This window comes from Oncorhynchus mykiss, chromosome 16 (assembly GCF_013265735.2).
Source record: "Oncorhynchus mykiss isolate Arlee chromosome 16, USDA_OmykA_1.1, whole genome shotgun sequence".
Lineage (NCBI taxonomy): Eukaryota > Metazoa > Chordata > Actinopteri > Salmoniformes > Salmonidae > Oncorhynchus > Oncorhynchus mykiss.
The window spans coordinates 35,617,882-35,640,997 of NC_048580.1; the positions used below are offsets into that span (position 1 = coordinate 35,617,882).

Below are 23,116 nucleotides of genomic sequence, written 5' to 3' on the forward strand. Positions count from 1 at the left end.
TGTACCTGCTTTAAGTTACAGTTTTACTGTGAACACTGAGGCTGTACCTGCTTTAAGTTACAGTTTTACTGTGAACACTGAGGCTGTACCCACTTTAAGTTACAGTTTCACTGTGAACACTGAGGCTGTACCCGCTTTAAGTTACAGTTTTACTGTGAACACTGAGGCTGTACCCACTTTAAGTTACAGTTTTTACAGTAGCCAAGTAGGCTACTGTGGCTATGTGATCATAATGTAGGCCTACCAGAGTGGCCTACCATCAAAAACAATGGAGAAAATGCATCCCATAACATTTTAACATGTAAATAGCTGTTCTATCATTCAGCCTACAGTAGTAGTGTGGTGTTCAATGTAGGCCTACATTCCATGAGACTTTTGAAAAAAAAACATGCAGGGCTTTACATTAACCTGTTTATCCACTTGTCCTTCAGACAAGGAGGTGACTGAAAACATTGTTGGGGTGTTTGGTGCAAGAAACCGCTTTACAAAATACAATTCATTAATTATGCTACTCTCTGCTACTTAGCTTCTTCAAGCCAGTCTCAAAATTCAACACTGCCCCTTTAAGACAAAGCTCTTTACCTGACTAGCTTTTCAAAGATGTCTAGAAATGTAGATGTGTTGTGCTCTTGCAGGAAGCAATCACTCTCCTATTGCTGACTTCAAATTATCTATAACCGGGCTAATAACTCACTAACTAGCAAAAGACTATAAACAAAACGAATACGTGGCTACATGCAGCTCTTGCTTTGATCTCAAAACAAACACATCCACACACGACCACAGCTGTACACAGTCCAGTTCAAAGTAAATGGCACAGATCCATATATGGCAATGGTCTATTTGCATATAGGCCTACTGCAGCTGTGATTGGTTATGCCGCACGGGTCTGAGAAGTTTGTTTCGGTATGCTGCTTTGAAAGTGGCAAATATTGTGTTGATTTGATCACAATTGCCACATTAAAGGGACACGTTGATAGTGTTAACAGGAGAAACTCAACAAAGTTGCGTTAGGTTCAATCTCGTGTGTCTCTCCGTGGGCTGATATTTCTTCTGCGCTTTGCCCAGCAGTCCCAGGGGGGCAGCGCAACGGTCTCGGGCTACTGCTTGCAGCACAAGCAGCTTAGACGGAACATTGGTTGTGTCTGTATGATTAGGGAAGTTTGTGGCCCCCTCATGGGGGACAAGTGGCCCTTGAGGGATACAAAGAGTGAAAGGGCGGATTCCAGTCAAATTAGGGGGGTTGTCACCTCACTCACGATTAGGTGTCATATATGGAAATATTTTCAGCCCTCCATACGGCTTGTGGCGTGACTGATCGATAAACTAGCGCCAGCTCACGGCCAATAAGAGAGGAGTGTGTGTGGGTTTGGGCTAGTGACAGCCATGGCACCCCATCATCCCAGTTTTTCGCTCTCCAACCATCCCACGGTCGACGCTCTTAGAGCTTTGGTGAAGTGACAAAAGGCCGGCCAGTGAAAGGCAGCAGACGATGGAGACTGAACCACTTCAGGCTTATTGGGGTGCTTGTAGAAGACTGTACACACACCAGGAATGCCAGAACAGCAGCTGGATGGGAGGACTATAGATGAAAAAGGACAGCAGGGACCTTCACTTCTGCACTGTGTGTGTGTACTTGTACAGTAAGTGATTTTAAGTATGTTTTAGACTGCCATTGAAGTTAGCAGGGGACTGGTTCCCAGAGGTGGCATGTGGTTTGGCCCAGTAAGGATGACTCAAGCTCCTTTGTGGAGTGTGTGTGTTGTGGTTAAGATGGAAGTACAATGGCTGCCACGGTCACAGTGATGAGAGAAAGTGTGTCCTTTGCTGCATGCCGCGTGGCACAGCTGTAACTGTAACCTGTCCTCTGACTGTGCTATTGATCGCCATTTAGACACAGACACTGTCACATACAAAACAGTTGCGCACACACACACACACACACACAGACACACACACACACACACACACACACACACACACACACACACACACACACACACACACACACACACGCACACACAACGAAGCCTACACACAGAAAACCAAACATACACAGACACACACCTTCTCACACATACTCCCCCCACAACTAAGCCAACAACCTCGGCATCTCACTCCTCTCCTTTTGATGTTGAATTAAATCTGAAAGGAGATTTAAATCTAAATCTCATCATGTCGTCAAGCAAATATGCAAATGTCAATAGAAACGCATTGAAAAATGTACTGTAATTCGCGACCGGCTACAATACAGCGAAAAGAACGGTGACCGTTTACTTTGTCAGAAATAATTATATAATAATAATAAAAAAAACATAAGCACCGCAGACATTTCACATGTTAATTTATGCGTGACAAAAAGACAGAAGAGATGAGAAAAAACTCTGCTAATGAGTTGCACCATGATACTGTGAAGCTTCAACGTCACCTCGCCGAGTACAACTTAGTATTCAGATAACCAACCAGAGTGAGATAGAGATATCTGAGGAGAACCACAACTGTGGCCGCGCATTTAGCTTGTCTATCGAACACAGACACTCTACATCAGGGGTAGGCTATCTATACCCTGTGAGAACCACGGTGGGTGCAGGTTTTTACTCTGGCCAAGCAGTAACACACCCATCATTCTACAAAATCAACTCTTCGTAGTTTTCGATCAAGGCTTTGATTTGCTGAATCGGGTGTGTTACTGCTTGGCAGGAGCAAAAACCTGCAACTGTGCCGGATGGCCTTCACAGCGGTATAGTTTGCCCACCACTGATCTAATTCTACATCGACCCTAGTCAATTGATTATATGAAGAAGTTGAGAGACCTAGTCAGCAGGCACTTACAGTGGGGAGAACAAGTATTTGATACACTGCCGATTTTGCAGGTTTTCCTACTTATAAAGCATGTAGAGGTCTGTAATTTTTATCATAGGTACACTTCTACTGTGAGAGACGGAATCTAAAACAAAAATCCACAAAATCACATTGTATGATTTTTAAGTAATTCATTTGCATTTTATTGCATGACATAAGTATTTGATACATCAGAAAAGCAGAACTTAACATTTGGTACAGAAACCTTTGTTTGCAATTACAGAGATCATACGTTTCCTGTAGTTCTAGACCAGGTTTTCACACACTGCAGCAGGGATTTTGGCGCACTCCTCCATACAGACCTTCTCCAGATCCTTCAGGTTTTGGGGCTGTCGCTGGGCAATACGGACTTTCAGCTCCCTCCAAAGATTTTCTATTGGGCTCAGGTCTGGAGACTGGCTAGGCCACTCCAGTACCTTGAGATGCTTCTTACGGAGCCACTCATTAGTTGCCCTGGCTGTGTGTTTCGGGTCGTTGTCATGCTGGAAGACACAGCCACGGCCCATCTTCAATGCTCTTACTGAGGGAAGGAGGTTGTTGGCCAAGATCTCGCAATTCATGGCCCCATCCATCCTCCCCTCAATACGGTGCAGTCGTCCTGTCCCCTTTGCAGAAAAGCATCCCCCAAAGAATGATGTTTCCACCTCCATGCTTCACGGTTGGGATGGTGTTCTTGGGGTTGTACTCATCCTTCTTCTTCCTCCAAACACGGTGAGTGGAGTTTAAACCAAAAAGCTCTATTTTTGTCTAATTAGACCACATGACCTTCTCCCATTCCTCCTCTGGATCATTCAGATGGTCATTGGCAAACTTCAGACGGGCCTGGACATGCTCTGACTTGAGCAGGAGGACCTTGTGTGCGCTGCAGGATTTTAATCCATGACGGCGTAGTGTGTTACTAATGGTTTTCTTTGAGACTGTGGTCCCAGCTCTCTTCAGGTCATTGACCAGGTCCTGCCGTGTAGTTCTGGGCTGATCCCTCACCGTCCTCATGATCATTGATGCCCCGTGAGATGAGATCTTGCATGGAGCCCCAGACCGAGGGTGATTGACCGTCATCTTGAACTTCTTCCATTTTCTAATAATTGCGCCAACAGTTGTTGCCTTCTCACCAAGCTGCCTGCCTATTGTCCTGTAGCCCACCCCAGCCTTGTGCAGGTATACAATTTTATCCCTGATGTCCTTACACAGCTCTCTGGTCTTGGCAGCTGTGGAGAGGTTGGAGTCTGTTTGATTGAGTGTGTGGACAGGTGTCTTTTATACAGGTAACAAGTTCAAACAGGTGCAGTTAATACAGGTAATGAGTGGAGAACAGGAGGGCTTCTTAAAGAAAAACTAACAGGTCTGTGAGATCCGGAATTCTTACTGGTTGGTAGGTGATCAAATACTTATGTCATGCAATAAAATGCTAATTAATTACTTAAAAATCATACAATGTGATTTTCTGGATTTTTGTTTTAGATTCCGTCTCTCACAGTTGAAGTGTACTTATGATAAAAATTACATGCTTTGTAAGTAGGAAAACCTGCAAAATCGGCAGTGTATCAAATACAGTGCCTTGCGAAAGTATTTGGCCCCCTTGAACTTTGCGACCTTTTGCCACATTTCAGGCTTCAAACATAAAGATATAAAACTGTATTTTTTGTGAAGAATCAACAACAAGTGGGACACAATCATGAAGTGGAACGACATTTATTGGATATTTCAAACTTTTTTAACAAATCAAAAACAGAAAAATTGGGCGTGCAAAATTATTCAGCCCCCTTAAGTTAATACTTTGTAGCGCCACCTTTTGCTGCGATTACAGCTGTAAGTCGCTTGGGGTATGTCTCTATCAGTTTTGCACATCGAGAGACTGACATTTTTTCCCATTCCTCCTTGCAAAACAGCTCGAGCTCAGTGAGGTTGGATGGAGAGCATTTGTGAACAGCAGTTTTCAGTTCTTTCCACAGATTCTCGATTGGATTCAGGTCTGGACTTTGACTTGGCCATTCTAACACCTGGATATGTTTATTTTTGAACCATTCCATTGTAGATTTTGCTTTATGTTTTGGATCATTGTCTTGTTGGAAGACAAATCTCCGTCCCAGTCTCAGGTCTTTTGCAGACTCCATCAGGTTTTCTTCCAGAATGGTCCTGTATTTGGCTCCATCCATCTTCCCATCAATTTTAACCATCTTCCCTGTCCCTGCTGAAGAAAAGCAGGCCCAAACCATGATGCTGCCACCACCATGTTTGACAGTGGGGATGGTGTGTTGCTTTTACGCCACACATAACGTTTTGCATTGTTGCCAAAAAGTTCAATTTTGGTTTCATCTGACCAGAGCACCTTCTTCCAAGTTTGGTGTGTCTCCCAGGTGGCTTGTGGCAAACTTTAACCAACACTTTTTATGGATATCTTTAAGAAATGGCTTTCTTCTTGCCACTCTTCCATAAAGGCCAGATTTGTGCAATTTACGACTGATTGTTGTCCTATGGACAGAGTCTCCCACCTCAGCTGTAGATCTCTGCAGTTCATCCAGAGTGATCATGGGCCTCTTGGCTGCATCTCTGATCAGTCTTCTCCTTGTATGAGCTGAAAGTTTAGAGGGACGGCCAGGTCTTGGTAGATTTGCAGTGGTCTGATACTCCTTCCATTTCAATATTATCGCTTGCACAGTGCTCCTTGGGATGTTTAAAGCATGGGAAATCTTTTTGTATCCATATCCGGCTTTAAACTTCTTCACAACAGTATCTCGGACCTGCCTGGTGTGTTCCTTGTTCTTCATGATGCTCTCTGCGCTTTTGACAGACCTCTGAGACTATCACAGTGCAGGTGCATTTATACGGAGACTTGATTACACACAGGTGGATTGTATTTATCATCATTAGTCATTTAGGTCAACATTGGATCATTCAGAGATCCTCACTGAACTTCTGGAGAGAGTTTGCTGCACTGAAAGTAAAGGGGCTGAATAATTTTGCACGCCCAATTTTTCAGTTTTTGTTTGAAATATCCAATAAATGTCGTTCCACTTCATGATTGTGTCCCACTTGTTGTTGATTCTTCACAAAAAAATACAGTTTTATATCTTTATGTTTGAATCCTGAAATGTGGCAAAAGGTCGCAAAGTTCAAGGGGGCCGAATACTTTCGCAAGGCACTGTACTTGTTCTCCCCACTGTATAGGCATTTGGCATAGCTAAAGTCAGTGCCTGGGTGGCAAGGGAGAGGTTGGGCATAGGGCGGGGGGGGGGGGGGGGGGGGGGGGGTCTACATGCGGTCTGCCATGCTAGGGTAGCAGGGTATCATCATGGGTTGAGGGAACGGGGGGGATAGGGGGTTGGGAGATGGGAAAGGGGTTAACAACGCAAAACACAGCACTGGGAAGAAGAGGAGCTCCCCAACCTCACGGACGGATGCTTTCTTCCTCCCGCAGACACAGTTGGGCTGCAAGGAGGGTGCACAGAGGAGAGACAAGAGCGATGGCTTGGAGTGTTGGGAGAGAGAACATACTACTATGTTATAGAGAGAGAGTGTGAGAACGGGAAAAGAAAGAGAAAAGAGAAAGAGGAAGAGAAAGGAGAAAGACAACCACCCCTGTTTAGTCCAATTGGAGGAGAGTCTCTGACCCCCCAAGTGGTCAGTGTCCACCAGAGGTCAAAGGTTGAACTCTCCCCTGCTGAAGTGAGGGGTGTGTCCCGAACAGCGGCAGATGTCACACGGACAAATACAGACAGACGCACTGAAATAGAAAGAATACCTGTTTAAAATGGAATCCGCACAGACAAAAAAGAGACCGACGGAGACAGACAGGCAAGACAAAACTTAGTGTTGTGAAGAGAGAGAGAGAAACCATTGAAGTGGAAGACTGGCACTACCGGGGAGGTAGAAGGACATGAACGAAACATGAAGGCTGTTGTGTTTCATGTGTCATGTGATGGCGGAGCGTGACGGGCATGAGGTAGATGGGGGATGAAGGGAAACGTGGTGGTCATAGTAACTTCCTGTCTTTTCGCTTTTTCACCTCCCCTCCCACCCACACTACTGACAAGTCAAGAGACAGACAGAACAAACACACATACAGTACGTACACAGGACAGGAGGAGCCAACCAGAGGGAGACAGAAAGACCAGAGGCTTCTCCCCTTTACCCCCCTCCTAGAGGACCTGACTCACCACACGGGCCTTGCTGCTTGACGGGGATGTGGGCTTTAGCCAGGCACTCGGCCCGTTGCCGTTCACAGTCGTTGACGTAGCTGCGTCCGTCTTTGCCGCACAGCGGCTTGTAGGTCCCGTCGCACTGGATAGGCTCGCAGGAGCAGCGCACGCCTAGACGTTCCACCTGGCACACGCCATTGAACTTGCACTCCACCTTGCACATCTCTGCAAAATGGACGAGGGACATGGTTGTTTCTTGTTTTTAGTGCTTAATTTTCCTCTGTAAAGCATGTTGAGACGTTGTAATAATGGACTTAAAATAAAATGTGACTTGAAATGTCATGCAGCAAATCAGTCGATGAATCGAGGCAATCTTAGAGAAGGTTGAGGCGCATGCAGAGCTTCAAATTCATTATGTTCTCCATCACTGGATCAAATGTGTACATGAATTCAATTCCTCTCTTTCTCTTTCCTGTAAAGTGGTCATGCTATACTGGAACCTAATTACGGAGCTGCCTTCTCTGAGAGTCGAACATTAGAGGGACGTACCGTATGATGTCATTGATCTACATTCCAAATGAAATGACTGTTGAAATACATTTTCTTTTTAGAAAACTAAAAAGTATTATGCCTATCCATTTCACTTCAGTAAAAGACAGATAGAGAATGGGTTCCTGTTAACTTGATCGAGGACTAAATAAATTCACAGGAACACACAGTGCTAGGCTTCTACTGAGAAGTTGAAGTCCCATATGTATCCACATAATAGCGGTCTTTATCTGTACTCAAGCTTGACTACAAAATATTGCTGAAAGTGAGTCGGTGTGTTGCAGGGGAGAAACTGAGAATTATTTGAAGCACAAAACCACAGTTGTGTGTAGTAGAGTGCATCACACCATGAGCCTATGTCTTTAACTCCATGGGGAGTCTCAGATGTGTGGAGGTGAGAGCAGAAAAGCTACAGACACAGTCTACTGAAGCCCCTATCACACAACAGGAACATTGGATTACTCCAGATCAGTGTCATCTATGATGATGATGGCGCCGGAGGAGATGGCTGACGTTTAACGGGCTATTGTGTGTGTTTTTTTTTATTATTTGTAATTTATTTTGTACATAATGTTTCTGCCACCCTCTCTTAAGACCGAAAGATCTTCTGGATATCAAGACAGTGATTACTCACCTCGAACTGGATGAATATTTTTTCTTTAATGAGTCGGACGCAAAGAATTTAGTTCAGACAATCAACAAGGCCCAAATCCCTGTCATTCACATGAAGAAGAGACGGAGATTGCCTTGAAAGGATCTGACAGCGAGTGTGTAATCTACCTTTACCATCAGTCCTATTAGCCAATGTGCAATCATTGGATAATAAAATGGATGAGCTTCGATCAAGACTATCCTTGTCATGTATTGTCATGTTGTGTCTTGTTTCTGTCCTTTCCCTTCACCCTGTCTCCCTCTGCTGGTCGTTATTAGGTTACCTTTTCTCCCCCTCTTTCCCCCAGCTGTTCCTTGTCTCCTCCTAACTACCTCGTCACCCCTTTTCCCACCTGTTCCCTTTTTCCCTCTGATTAGTCCTCTATATCTCTCTCTGTTTTTGCTCCTGTCTTTGTCGGATTCTTGTTTGTGTTATTCATGCCTGAACCAGACTATCGTCATGTTTGCTGCAACCTTGTCCTGTCCTGTCGGAATCTGCCGGTCCATCTGAGCCTACCTATGTTTTGTCATTAAAGAAGCTCTGTTTACGTTAATTCGCTTTTGGGTCCTCATTCACGCACCGTAACAGAAGAATCCGACCAAGAATGGACCCAGCGACTTCGGATCCTCTCCACTCAGCCGTCGAGATCCAGGGAGCGATGCTAGGCAGACACGAGCAGGAATTGTCTGCTGCTCGACATGCCGTTGAGACCCTGGCCACCCAAGTCTCCAACCTCACAGAACAGGTTCACCATCTCCGCCTCGATCCACCGGCCACTTCCAGGGCTTTCGAATCTCCGGAGCCCAGAATCAATAACCCGCCGTGTTACTCTGGGGAGTCCACTGAATGCCGCTCGTTCCTCACCCAGTGTGATATTGTGTTTTCTCTCCAGCCCAACACTTACTCCAGGAGCACTGCTCGTGTCGCCTACGTCATATCTCTCCTTACTGGACGGGCTCGTGAGTGGGGCACGGCAATCTGGGAGGCAAGGGCTGAGTGTACTAACCAGTATCAGGACTTTAAGGAGGAGATGATACGGGTTTTTGATCGATCTGTTTTTGGGGAGGAGGCTTCCAGGGCCCTGTCTTCCCTATGTCAAGGTAATCGATCCATAACAGACTACTCTATTGAGTTTCGCACTCTTGCTGCCTCCAGTGGCTGGAACGAGCCGGCTTTGCTCGCTCGTTTTCTGGAGGGTCTCCGCGCAGAGGTAAAGGATGAGATTCTCTCCCGGGAGGTTCCTTCCAGCGTGGATTCCTTGATTGAACTCGCTATTCGCATTGAGCGACGGGTTGATCTTCGTCACCGAGCTCGTGGAAAGGAGCTCGCGTTCTCCGTTGCCCCCCTCTCCGCATCACTACCATCTTCCTCTGCCGGCTCGGGTGCTGAGCCTATGCAGCTGGGAGGTATCCGCATCTCGACTAAGGAGAGGGAACGGAGAATCACCAACCGCCTCTGTCTCTATTGCGGTTCTGCTGGTCATTTTGTCACTTCATGTCCAGTAAAAGCCAGAGCTCATCAGTAAGCGGAGGGCTACTGGTGAGCGCTACTACTCCTGTCTCTCCTTCAAGATCCTGCACTACCTTGTCGGTCCATCTACGCTGGACCGGTTCGTCAGCTTCCTGCAGTGCCTTAATAGACTCTGGGGCGGAGGGCTGTTTTATGGACGAGACCTGGGCTCGGGAACATGACATTCCTCTCAGACAGTTAAGGGAGTCCACGGCCTTGTTCGCCCTGGATGGTAGTCCTCTCCCCAGGATTCAGCGTGAGACGCTACCTTTAACCCTCACTGTTTCTGGTAATCATAGCGAAACCATTTCTTTTTTCATTTTTCGTTCACCTTTTACACCTGTTGTTTTGGGCCATCCCTGGCTAGTTTGTCATAATCCTTCCATTAATTGGTCTAGTAATTCTATCCTCTCCTGGAACGTCTCTTGTCATGTGAAATGTTTAATGTCTGCTATCCCTCCTGTTTCCTCTGTCTCTTCTTCACAGGAGGAGCCTGGTGATTTGACAGGGGTGCCGGAGGAATATCACGATCTGCGCACGGTGTTCAGTCGGTCCAGGGCCACCTCTCTTCCTCCACACCGGTCGTATGATTGTAGTATTGATCTCCTTCCGGGAACCACTCCCCCCCGGGGTAGACTATACTCTCTGTCGGCTCCCGAACGTAAGGCTCTCGAAGATTATTTGTCTGTAGCTCTTGCCGCCGGTACCATAGTCCCCTCCTCCTCTCCCGCCGGAGCGGGGTTTTTTTTTGTTAAGAAGAAGGACGGGTCCCTGCGCCCCTGCATAGATTATCGAGGGCTGAATGACATAACAGTGAAGAATCGTTATCCGCTTCCTCTTATGTCTTCAGCCTTCGAGATCCTGCAGGGAGCCAGGTTTTTCACTAAGTTGGACCTTCGTAACGCTTACCATCTCGTGCGCATCAGGGAGGGGGACGAGTGGAAGACGGCGTTTAACACTCCGTTAGGGCACTTTGAATACCGGGTTCTTCCTTTCGGCCTCGCTAACGCTCCAGCTGTCTTTCAGGCATTAGTCAATGATGTCCTGAGAGACATGCTGAACATCTTTGTTTTCGTTTACCTTGACGATATCCTGATTTTTTCACCGTCACTCCAGATTCATGTTCAGCACGTTCGACGTGTCCTCCAGCGCCTTTTAGAGAATTGTCTTTTTGTGAAGGCTGAGAAGTGCTCTTTTCATGCCTCCTCCGTCACATTTCTCGGTTCTGTTATTTCCGCTGAAGGCATTAGGATGGATCCCGCTAAGGTCCAAGCTGTCATTGATTGGCCCGTCCCTAAGTCACGCGTCGAGCTGCAGCGCTTTCTCGGCTTCGCGAACTTCTATCGTCGTTTCATCCGTAATTTCGGTCAGGTGGCAGCTCCTCTCACAGCCCTTACTTCTGTCAAGACGTGCTTTAAGTGGTCCGTTTCCGCCCAGGGAGCTTTTGATCTCCTCAAGAATCGTTTTACATCCGCACCTATCCTTGTTACACCTGACGTCACTAGACAGTTCGTTGTCGAGGTTGACGCGTCAGAGGTGGGCGTGGGAGCCATTCTTTCTCAGCGCTCCCTCTCTGACGACAAGGTCCACCCTTGCGCGTATTTTTCTCATCGCCTGTCGCCGTCGGAACGTAACTATGATGTGGGAAACCGCGAACTGCTCGCCATCCGCTTAGCCCTAGGCGAATGGCGACAGTGGTTGGAGGGGGCGACCGTTCCTTTTGTCGTTTGGACTGACCATAGGAACCTTGAGTACATCCGTTCTGCCAAACGACTTAATGCGCGTCAGGCGCGCTGGGCGCTGTTTTTCGCTCGTTTCGAGTTCGTGATTTCTTATCGTCCGGGCTCTAAGAACACCAAGCCTGATGCTTTATCTCGTCTCTTCAGTTCTTCAGTAGCCTCCACTGACCCCGAGGGGATTCTCCCTGAGGGGCGTGTTGTCGGGTTGACTGTCTGGGGAATTGAGAGGCAGTTAAAGCAAGCACTCACTCAAACTCCGTCGCCGCGCGCTTGTCCTAGGAACCTTCTTTTCGTTCCCGTTCCTACTCGTCTGGCCGTTCTTCAGTGGGCTCACTCTGCCAAGTTAGCCGGCCACCCTGGCGTTCGGGGTACGCTTGCTTCCATTCGCCAGCGTTTTTGGTGGCCCACCCGGGAGCATGACACGCGTCGCTTCGTGGCTGCTTGTTCGGTCTGCGCGCAGACTAAGTCCGGTAACTCCCCTCCTGCCGGCCGTCTCAGGCCGCTTCCCATTCCCTCTCGACCGTGGTCTCACATCGCCTTAGATTTTGTCACCGGACTGCCTTCGTCAGCGGGGAAGACTGTTATTCTTACGGTTGTCGACAGGTTCTCTAAGGCGGCTCATTTTATTCCCCTTGCTAAGCTTCCTTCTGCTAAAGAGACGGCACAAATCATCATCGAGAATGTTTTCAGAATTCATGGCCTTCCGTCAGACGTCGTTTCGGACAGAGGTCCGCAATTCACGTCTCAATTTTGGAGGGAGTTTTGCCGTATGATTGGGGCTTCCGTCAGTCTCTCTTCCGGCTTTCACCCCCAGTCTAACGGTCAAGCAGAACGGGCCAATCAGACTATTGGTCGCATCTTACGCAGTCTTTCTTTTCGCAACCCTGCGTCTTGGTCAGAACAGCTCCCCTGGGCAGAATACGCCCACAACTCGCTTCCTTCGTCTGCGACCGGGCTATCTCCTTTTCAGAGTAGCCTCGGGTACCAGCCTCCGCTGTTCTCATCTCAGTTCGCCGAGTCCAGCGTCCCCTCCGCTCAGGCTTTTGTCCAACGTTGCGAGCGCACCTGGAAGAGGGTCAGGTCTGCACTTTGCCGTTATAGGGCGCAGACTGTGAGAGCTGCTAATAAGCGTAGAACTAAGAGTCCTAGATATTGTCGCGGTCAGAGAGTTTGGCTCTCCACTCAGAACCTTCCCCTTAAGACCGCTTCTCGCAAGTTGACCCCGCGGTTCATTGGTCCGTTCCGTATTTCTCAGATCATTAATCCTGTCGCAGTTCGACTTCTTCTTCCGCGATATCTTCGTCGCGTCCACCCGGTCTTCCATGTCTCCTGTATCAAGCCCGTTCTTCGCGCCCCCGCTCGTCTCCCCCCCCCCCCCCCCCATCCTTGTCGAGGGCGCACCCATCTACAGGGTCCGTAGGATTTTGGACATGCGTCCTCGGGGCCGTGGTCATCAGTACCTAGTAGATTGGGAGGGGTACGGTCCTGAGGAGAGGAGTTGGGTTCCCTCTCGGGACGTGCTGGACCGTGCGCTGATCGAGGATTTCCTCCGTTGCCGCCAGGTTTCCTCCTCGAGTGCGCCAGGAGGCGCTCGGTGAGTGGGGGGGTACTGTCATGTATTGTCATGTTGTGTCTTGTTTCTGTCCTTTCCCTTCACCCTGTCTCCCTCTGCTGGTCGTTATTAGGTTACCTTTTCTCCCCCTCTTTCCCCCAGCTGTTCCTTGTCTCCTCCTAACTACCTCGTCACCCCTTTTCCCACCTGTTCCCTTTTTCCCTCTGATTAGTCCTCTATATCTCTCTCTGTTTTTGCTCCTGTCTTTGTCGGATTCTTGTTTGTGTTATTCATGCCTGAACCAGACTATCGTCATGTTTGCTGCAACCTTGTCCTGTCCTGTCGGAATCTGCCGGTCCATCTGAGCCTACCTATGTTTTGTCATTAAAGAAGCTCTGTTTACGTTAATTCGCTTTTGGGTCCTCATTCACGCACCGTAACAATCCTACCAATGGGACATTAAAAACTGTAATATCTTATGTTTCACCGAGTTATGGCTTAACGACGACATGGATATCATACAACTGGCTGGGTTTTCGGTCCATCAGCAAGACAGAACAGCTGCCTCCGGTAAGACATGGGGTGGCGGTACGTGTCTATTTGTAAACAACAGCTGGTGCACAAAATCTCAAATTAAGGAAGTCTCAAGGTTTTGCTTGCCTGAGGTAGAGTATCTCATGATAAGCTGTTGACCACACTTTTTACCTGTCTATTTACCACCACAAACTGATCCTGGCACTAAGATGGCTCTCAACGAGCTGTATAAGGCCATAAGCAAACAGGAAAATGCTCATCCAGAGGCAGCGCTCCTAGTGGCCGGGGACTTAAATGCAGGGAAACTTAAATCCATTTTTACATAATTTCTACCAGCATGTTACATGTGCAACCAGAGGGGAAAAAATTCTAGACCATCTTTACTCCACTCACAGAGACGGCTACAAAGCTTTCCCTCACCCCCCCATTTGGCAAATTCTATCCTCCTGCTTACAAGCAAAAACTATAGCAGGAAGTACAGCTCAATAAGGAAGTGGTCAGATGACGCAGATTCTAAGCTACAGGAGTGTTTTGCTAGCATAGACTGGAATATGTTCTGGGATTATTCAGATGGCATTGAGATGGCACATCAGTCACTGGCTTCATCAATAAGTGCATTGATGACATCATCCCCACAGTGACGGTACATACCCCCAGCCAGAAGCCATAGATTACAGGCAACATCTGCCTGTAATCTGCCTGGGCTAAAGAGTAGAGCTGGCTCTTCAAGGAGCGAGACACTAACCCGGATGTTGATAAGAAATCCCGCTATGCCATCCGACAAACCATCAAACAGGCAAAGCGTCAATATTGAATCGCACTACACCGGCTCCGATGCTCGTCGGATGTTGCATTGCATGCAAACTATTACGAACTACAAAAGGAAGCACAGTGACATGAGCATACCAGACGAGCTAAATAACCTCTATGCTCGCTTCAAGGAAAGCAACACTGAAGCATGCATGAGTGCATAAGCTGTTCCGGACGACTGTGTGATCACACTCTCCGTAGCCGATGTGAGTAAGAGCTTTAAACAGGTCAACATTCACAAGGCCACAGGGCCAGACGGATAACCAGGACGTGTACTCCGAGCATGCGCTGACCAACTGGCAAGTGTCTTCACATTTTCAACCTATCACTGACCGAGTCTGTAATACCAACATGTTTCAAGCAGACCACTATAGTCCCTGTACCCAAGAACACCAGGCTAACCTGCCTAAATGACTACGGACCCGTATCACTCACGTCTGTACCCATGAAGTGCTTTGAAAGGCTGGTCATGGCTCACATCAACACCATTATCCCAGAAACCTTAGACCCACTCCAATTTGTATACCGCCCCAACAGATCCACAGATGATGCAATCTCTATTGCACTCCACGTTGCCCTTTCCCACCTGGACAAAAGGAAGACCTACACGAGAATACTATTCGTTGACTACAGCTCAGCGTTCAACACCATAATGCTCTCAAAGCTCATTACTAAGCTAAGGACCCTGGGACTAAACACCTCCCTCTGCACCTGGATCCTGGACTTCCTGATGAGCCACCCCCCAGGTGGTAACGGTAGGTAACAACACATCTGCCACGTTGATCCTCAACACGGGGCCCCTCAGGGGTGCATGCTCAGTCTGCTCCTGTACTCCCTGTTCACCCATGACTGTATGGCCAAGCACGACTCCAACTACACATCAGTAGTAGGCCTGATCACTGACAACGATGAAACAGCCTATAGGGAGGAGGTCAGAGACCTGGCAGTGTGGTGCCAGGACAACAACCTCTCCCTAAATGTGATCAAGACAAAGGAGATGATTGTGGACTACAGGAAAAGGAGGACAGAGCACACCGCCATTCTCATCGACGGGGCTGTAGTGGAGCGGGTTGAGAGCTTCAGGTTCCTTGGTGTCCACATCACCAACAAACTATCATAGGTCAAACGCAGCAAGACAGTCGTGAAAAAGGTCATGACAATGCCTATTCCCCCTCAGGAAACTGAAAATATTTGGCATGGGTCCTCAGATCCTCAAAAGGTTTAACAGCCACACCATTAAGAGCATCCTGACTAGTTGCATCACCACCTGTTATGGCAACTGCTCAGCCTCCGACTGCAAGGCACTACAGAGGGTAGTGGGTACGGCCCAGTACATCACTGGGACCAAGCTTCCTGCCATCCAGGACTTCAATACCAGGCGGTGTCAGAGGAAAGTCCTAAAAATTGGTAAAGACTCCAGCCAGCCTAGTCATAGACTGTTATCCTTGCTACCGCACGGCAAGTGGTACCGGAGCGCCAAGTCTAGTCCAAGTCATAAGACTCCTGAACAGCTAATCAAATGGCTACCCGGACGATAACCTCTGCCCCCACACATTGACTTTGTACCGGTACCCCCTATGTAAAGCCCTACTAGTGTTATTTTATTGTTGCTCCTTAATTTAAAAAAAACAAACATTTTTTTACAGTTTATTTTGGTAAATACTTTCTTAACATTTATTTTTCTTAAAACTGCATTGTTGGTTAAGGGATTGTAAGTAAACATTTCACTGTTATATTTGGCACGTGACAAATAAAATTGGATTTTGTAAACCTGACTGTGCAGTAAACCTGACAGTGCAGAAGGCCCAGAAAAGCCTTTGTGAGCTCTTATCAAGCAAACCATCTGGTGTCATGCATGTAACACAACACAGCCCATAAAGAACATGGTAAGTTATCTATCGGTCAAGGCAGTGCAGTTCGTGTGTGCGTGCATGAACGTTCTGGCTCACCTTGTTTCTTGCAGCGGCCCGGGTGGATCTTCCTGAGTTCAATGCCCTTCTGCATGCCCGTCCTCGTCATATGGCACTCGCTCTCGTACGTCTGGCTGTCACTGGCGCACAGTGGCTCATTGACAGGTGGGCAGGACTCCGGGGGGGCAAAGGTCAGGGGCTGGCGGGTACGTGGCTCCACCCGGCACGCCACATTCAGACTGTTCTCGCTGTCTTTGCAGGGGTCTATAAACAGGGGAGAGAAAGAGGTTAGTGGTAGGACATGGTTATCCATCACCAGGGATATGCTGGAGATAGGCCTGCTATCAACACGGGCTGCCCTGGAAAGACAAAGTGGAAAGCCAAGAAGCCCATGGATCTAAGAGGACGACAGGCTGGCAGCTGGCGCTGGTGGCCATATCAACTGTAATCATAATAGAACTGGGGAGATGCTTATTGAAATAGAAGCTGTTTGCCTGCTCAACTTCGTCTCATCTCTCTACACAGTCTTGTATAGAGCAAGGGGACACAAAGGATTTATGTACCTCTGCGCCGCATTAAAACACTGCCAAGCTGCGAGCAATTCATTCGAAACACCACCGAGGAGGAGGACGGAGAGAGAGAGAAAGGGAAAGAGAGGGAAATGGAGAGAAAAGGCCCTGGCTCGAGAAACAAAGAGCGATAACAGGAACACAAAAGTGACAATGGTAGCTTGACTTCCACAGCCCGGGCGGGGCAGGCAGGACAACAACAGGGCCAACGCCAGCAACACATTGCCAAGGTCAGGGATTGTAGGGATTGTGTATATTAGCACATTGGAATCGCTAACACAGGAGTATATAAAGACCATTACCAACTCTGTTTTTTTTTTTTTTGCAAAAATACCTGACGCCAGAAATGCAATGATGCAACACAAGCCTAGCTATTATCCCATTTGCAAAAACCATTATCTCCCATTAACAAACCAGAACGGCTTCCAGGATTCCTGCACTCCGCAGTCGAGCCCCCACCCACCCCCGATGAGGCAATGAGACATACAGACAGTCGAGGTGCTGGCTAGCCTAGCCCCAGCTGTATATATAAAGCATCACCATGTGTCTGACGCTGGCGAGCCAGTTGAGACAGCCAAAGCTTGGACAGAATCGCTCAGGAAGATTTAGGGGCCCACTGGGCCAGCTCTCCTGAGAACCCAGGCCTCCCCCTAGGGGTAAGGCAACAAGGAGCCTGGTCTCACCGGCTTTGAATGGATATATATTCGACTCCATCCACTTCCATTTTGTAGTCTCTCAGGGTCTCACTTTTGGGGACGCTAGTTTGTCTGGTTAGCTCTATCTGGCTCTTTCTCTCGGCGCAAATGTCTCGAAGTCAGACGTCCTCAGGAGAAAACTACCAAAACAAACAGCGGGTGACACAAAACAACTCTCAAAATGGCTAGCTCTAAAAACAAGTGGCTTTGTTTGTCGACAGTGAATAATCCACACAGCTGGAAGAGTTGGCATGAAGAAAAAAAAGCTATGAATTTGAAAAGTAGTCACATGATGTCAGAGAGATACAATGAAACTCCAGTGGGATGTGAAGAGAGAGCGAAATAAAAAAATAAGCAAAAAAGAACAAAAGAAAGGAGGGAGAGGGAGGGAGGGAGGGTAGAGGAGAAGTATATGAGGGGACTCACTGCAGTATCCCTGGTGCTGCAGGCGGAAGTTCTTCTGGGTGTGGCAGGCTTGCTTGTAGAGCTCGCACTCGTTGCGGTAGTCTTGGCCGTCACTGCCACACACCACCTGCTCGGGCTTACCGTCGCAGCTCAGCGGGCACATGCACTTGGCCGACAAGGAGTCCGATGACTGGATGCAGGTGCTGCCGTAGCTGCAGGTCACCTCACTGCACGGGTCCTCCAGGGCTGCAGGGAGGGAGAAGACAGAGGTACTGTTGGTATTAGGGTTTGTGTGTGTGTGTGTGTGGGGGGGTGGGGGGTTCTTCTACCTTTGTGCGGACCTAAAATCCCCAAAAGTCCCCGTAAGGATAGTTAAACAAGGAAAAGTCTCCCTCGTAGGGACATTTCTCACATCCCGATGAGGACAAAGGCTAGGGTTATGAGATAGGTTTAGGATTGCGGGTTAAAGTTAGGGTTATGGGAAGGTTTAGGTTTAGGGAAAATAGGATTTTGAATGGAAGTTAATTTTAGGTCCCCATGAGGATAGAACAACATGTGTGTGTGTGTGTGTGTGTGTGTGTGTGTGTGTGTGTGTGTGTGTGTGTGTGTGTGTGTGTGTGTGTGTGTGTGTGTGTGTATATATGTGCTTGAGGGTGGGGGGAGTGTTGTGTATGGGTTATGCAGGGACTCTTGACTCTACTATCACAATTAGCCATCATCACATCAACCCTGATGGTCTTTTGACTGAAACATTGGTTGAAGATCCATTGAAAACACTTTGGAGAATCCAAGAAGGCCAGGGAGCTACAGTGTCTACCATAAGTAGCACAACAATGTAAGCAAGTTCCACAGAGGTTTAAATACATGATGTACACATACTACCTTTTCACATCAGCGTGTCAGCCTATTTGTGTGCAGATGGAAAAAGTGCAATGGATGGGTTACTCTGGGCTGAAGAACTACTTGACAGCCCTGACTAAGGATTCCCAGACGGTCATAGATGGCTGGCTGTACAAACAACTTGCATTAATTTGCTGTCGGCCAATTGAAGGAGATTTTGCATTCACAATACAATCTGAATTGCTATGCTTTAGCGTGCTCTTCTTCTGGCAGCCGAGGGGAGCCCCTGAATGTGTACTTTTCTGAAAAGAAGAAAGCAGTATTTCCCGATAGAGAACTTTGTTTCCAGCAACTTAATAAACACCACTGCCACTCCGGAGTGACTCATTCTGCCGATGTGAGTGGGTGGAACTTCTAATTTAACGGACGTCTGGGACTGACGGAGGTATTTTGGTATCTCATGTTCTCGACAAAGTAGCGCCATCAGATTAAGATCCCCGATACATATTTATGACAGGCATTAAAACAAACACTCTCTATGAGCATGAAGCACCAGGGAAGTGGGGTTCCTCTGACAAGAGCAGGGACTCTCATTTTGTATGCACTGCCACTTTTGGAATACTGTTTATCCGTGTCCAATATCCCTATTTTGTAGCAATGCTTTGTCTATGAATTTCACTTCAGGGACGGATGCTACGATATAGTAATCCACGAACCTTCAGCGTACCCTTTCTTGTTTTACCCCCCCATCGCCAATTAAAGAAAGTCTTATTCCTCCACTTCAGGCGATGTTTGTCTCAGAAGACTGTGCTCCACTTCTTTCGGTGGATCTTGGGGGTCGACTCTCGTCGCCTTAATGAGAGTCTAGGATCTGGGAGAGGGAAGGAGAGTGCTTTTTTTCTGTGCCGTCGGATCAAAGTCTCACACATATCCCTCACATCTTGACATATTTTTTTCTCTTTCTACCTCTCTCGTCTTCAAATTGTTTCTAGACATGGCGGAGTGGTGTCGCTAACGAATGTGTCTTTGTTTCAGTTCGAATTCGACGTGTTGCTGCAAATGGAGCTGGCCAACTGGTGACAGTTATTACCCACCAGAGTATGTGTGCGGAGGGGAGGCCGTAATTGATTTTGGCCCAATAGGACTGGCATATTCCCACGTTCAAGGAGCTTTCCATTTTGATTTGGTTATTTTGGCAAACAACCTTTAGGCATACTTACAGGAACAAATAAAATAAAAACAACTTTATCCCATTTTATATGAGATTCTCCAACATTGGCTTTGATTAAATGTCCAATATCCTCGCCCACGTGGACATTCTGTAAGAGTAATATAAATGGGCAATTATTTGATGGTCCAACCACATTCTGTCCCCTATCAACACTTTTTAAAGTTTTGGTTCCAGACAGAATGACATAAGAAAGTAGTCAAGACGACTAACTTGATTGATCATCCTCCTTGTATATCTCACTAGGTCAGGATATTTAAGCTTCCATACATCCACTAGTTCCAATATATCTATATCTATGTCATTCGCAATTTTCTTAAGTGCATGTGCGTGATAGTTTGTAGTGTGATTTCCTTTATGGTCCATAGAGGTATTTTAAAGAGTATTATAATCTCCCACCATAATAATGGAGTCGTGGATTGCTTGTAGGGTTGATCAATTATTACATACACTACCATTCAAAAGTTTGGGGACATTTAGAGATGTCCTTGTTTTTGAAAAAAAAGGCACATTTTTGTCCATTAAAATATCATCAAATTGATCAGAAATACAGTGTAGACATTGTTAATTTTGTAAATGACTATTGTAGCTGGAAACGGCAGATTTTTAATGGAATATCTACATAGGCGTACAGAGGCCCATTATCAGCAACCATCATTCCTGTGTTCCAATGGCACGTTGTGTTAGCTAATCCAAGTTTATCATTTTAAAAGGCTAATTGATCATTAGAAAACCCATTTGTAATTATGTTTGCAAAGCTGAAAACTGTTGTCCTGATTAAAGAAGCAATAAAACTGGCCTTCTTTAGACTAGTTGAGTATCTGGAGCATCAGCATATGTGGGTTCGATTACAGGCTCAAAATGGCTAGAAACAAAGAACTTTCTTCTGAAACTCGTCAGTCTATTCTTCTTCTGAGAAATGAAGGCTATTCCATGTGAGAAATTGCCAAGAAACTGAAGATCTCAAACAAGGCTGTGTACTACTCCCTTCACAGAACAGCGCAAACTGTCCCTAACCAGAATATAAAAAGGAGTGGGAGGCCCTGGTGCACAACTGAGCAAGAGGACAAGTACATTCGAGTGTCTAGTTTGAGAAACAGACGCCTCACAAGTCCTCAACTGGCATCTTCATTAAATAGTACTGGCAAAACACCAGTCTCAACATCAACAGTGGAGAGGCGACTCCGGGATGCTGGCCTTCTAGGCAGAGTTCCTCTGTCCAGTGTCTGTGTTCTTTTGCACATCTTAATCTTTTCTTTTTATTGGTCAATCTGAGATATGTCTTTTTCTTTGCAACTCTGCCTAGAAGGCCAGCATCCCGGAGTCGCCTCTTCACTATTGACGTTGATACTGGTGTTTTGCCGGTACTATTTAATGAAGATGCCAGTTTTTGCCCCCATTGTCCTTTTTCCACACAACTTCATCAACGTTTTTGAATGAGTTTCCTGTAAACAATAGATATTATATTCCTTCGCTTTTAGCCAGGTAAATACTGATAGTATTTTCTTATTATCTGCTAAGTGTAACGGCGTTCTTCGTTTGTTGAAAGAGAGGACCGAAATGCAGCGTGGTGGTTACTCATGTTCTTTAATGAATGACGATACATGAAATAACTAAATGAATACGAAAACAACAAACGGAACGTGAAACCTAATACAGCCTATCTGGTGAACACTACACAAAGACAGGAACAATCACCCACAAACACACAGTGAAACCCAGGCTACCTAAGTATGATTCTCAATCAGAGACAACTAATGACACCTGCCTCTGATTGAGAACCATACTAGGCCGAAAACATAGAACTGCCCCACAACATAGAAAAACAAACAGACTGCCCACCCAACTCACGCCCTGACCATACTAAATAAATACAACACAAAGGAAATAGAGGTCAGAACGTGACACTAAGCCATTACAATTATAACTGGCTATACTTATTTCACCATTTACCCTAATGCGATACAAGTTTCAAATATATTTATCATAATATATGTTTGTCAACTCACCATTAAAAAGTACCATAATGATTGAGTGTCCATTTCACTACACCATGATATTTGCATTGCTACTAAGTAAACCCTCTAATTGTTCCCCACTATTCCACCGGCTAAAACCCTTCCCCATCCCAAGTTGGGTTGTCATCCCAGTGACCAGCAGACCACCCCCATCCCCCCGAATCCCAGGGCCCCCGAAAGACCGGGACTCATCCTTCGAAAAGAGCACACAATGCCACCCACAGAACAGACTCGGATAATTGCCTAAAGCATTTCCATCGCTCTCACCTCAATTTGCATATATAGCTTGGAAAAATATATATACAGTACCAGTCAAAAGTTGACACACATACTCATTCAAGGGCTTTTCTTTATTTAAAATGTTTTCTACATTGTAGAATAATAGTGACGACATCACAACTATGAAATAACACGTATGGAATCATGTAGTAACCAAAAAAGTGTTAAACAAATGAAAATATATTTTAGATGTGAGATTCTTCAAAGTAGACATCCTTTCCCTTGATGACAGCTTTGCACACTCTTGGCATTCTCTCAACCAGCTTTATGAGGTAGTCACCTGGAATGCATTTAAATTAACATGTGTGCCTTGTTAAAAGTTAATTTCTGGAATTTGTTTCCTTCTTAATCCGTTTGAGTCAATCAGTTTTGTTGTGACAAGGTAGGGGTGGAATACAGAAGTTAGCCTTAATTGGTAAAAGACCAAGTCCATATTATGGCAATAAAAGCTCAAATAGGCAAAGAGAAATGACAGTCCATCATTAAGGTCAGTCAATACTGAACATTTTAAGAACTTTGAAAGTTTCTTCTAGTGCAATTGCAAAAAACATTAAGCGCTATGATGAAACTGGCTCTCATGAGGTCCGCCACGGGAAAGAAAGTCCCAGAGTTACCTCTGCTGCAGAGGACAAGTTGATTAAACTCAGATTGCAGCCCAAATAAATGGTTGAATGGCTGCAAAGAAACCACTTTTAAAGGACACCAATAAGAAGAGACTTGCTTGGACCAAGAAACACGAGCAATGGACATTAGGCCGGTGGAAATCTGTCCTTTGGTCTGATGAGTCAAATTTTGAGATTTTGGGTTCCAACCGCCATGTCTTTGT

General features: G+C 46.5%; 1 protein-coding gene across 10 annotated transcripts in view; it reads right to left on the minus strand.

Moving 5' to 3' along the window:
* The window catches only part of LOC110491868 (agrin), a 519,837-nt gene that overhangs the window by 143,708 nt on the left and 353,013 nt on the right, over positions 1-23,116 (minus strand). For 9 of the 10 annotated variants that reach the window (XM_036946758.1, XM_036946756.1, XM_036946757.1 and 6 more), the window contains 3 exons: positions 17,947-18,171; positions 16,296-16,520; positions 7,020-7,226 (listed from right to left, as the gene is read on the minus strand). In XM_036946758.1, the coding sequence (XP_036802653.1) occupies positions 7,020-7,226; positions 16,296-16,520; positions 17,947-18,171 (657 nt within the window). The remainder of the gene's footprint in view (positions 1-7,019; positions 7,227-16,295; positions 16,521-17,946; positions 18,172-23,116) is intronic. The other variant, XM_036946763.1, reaches the window with a different exon arrangement.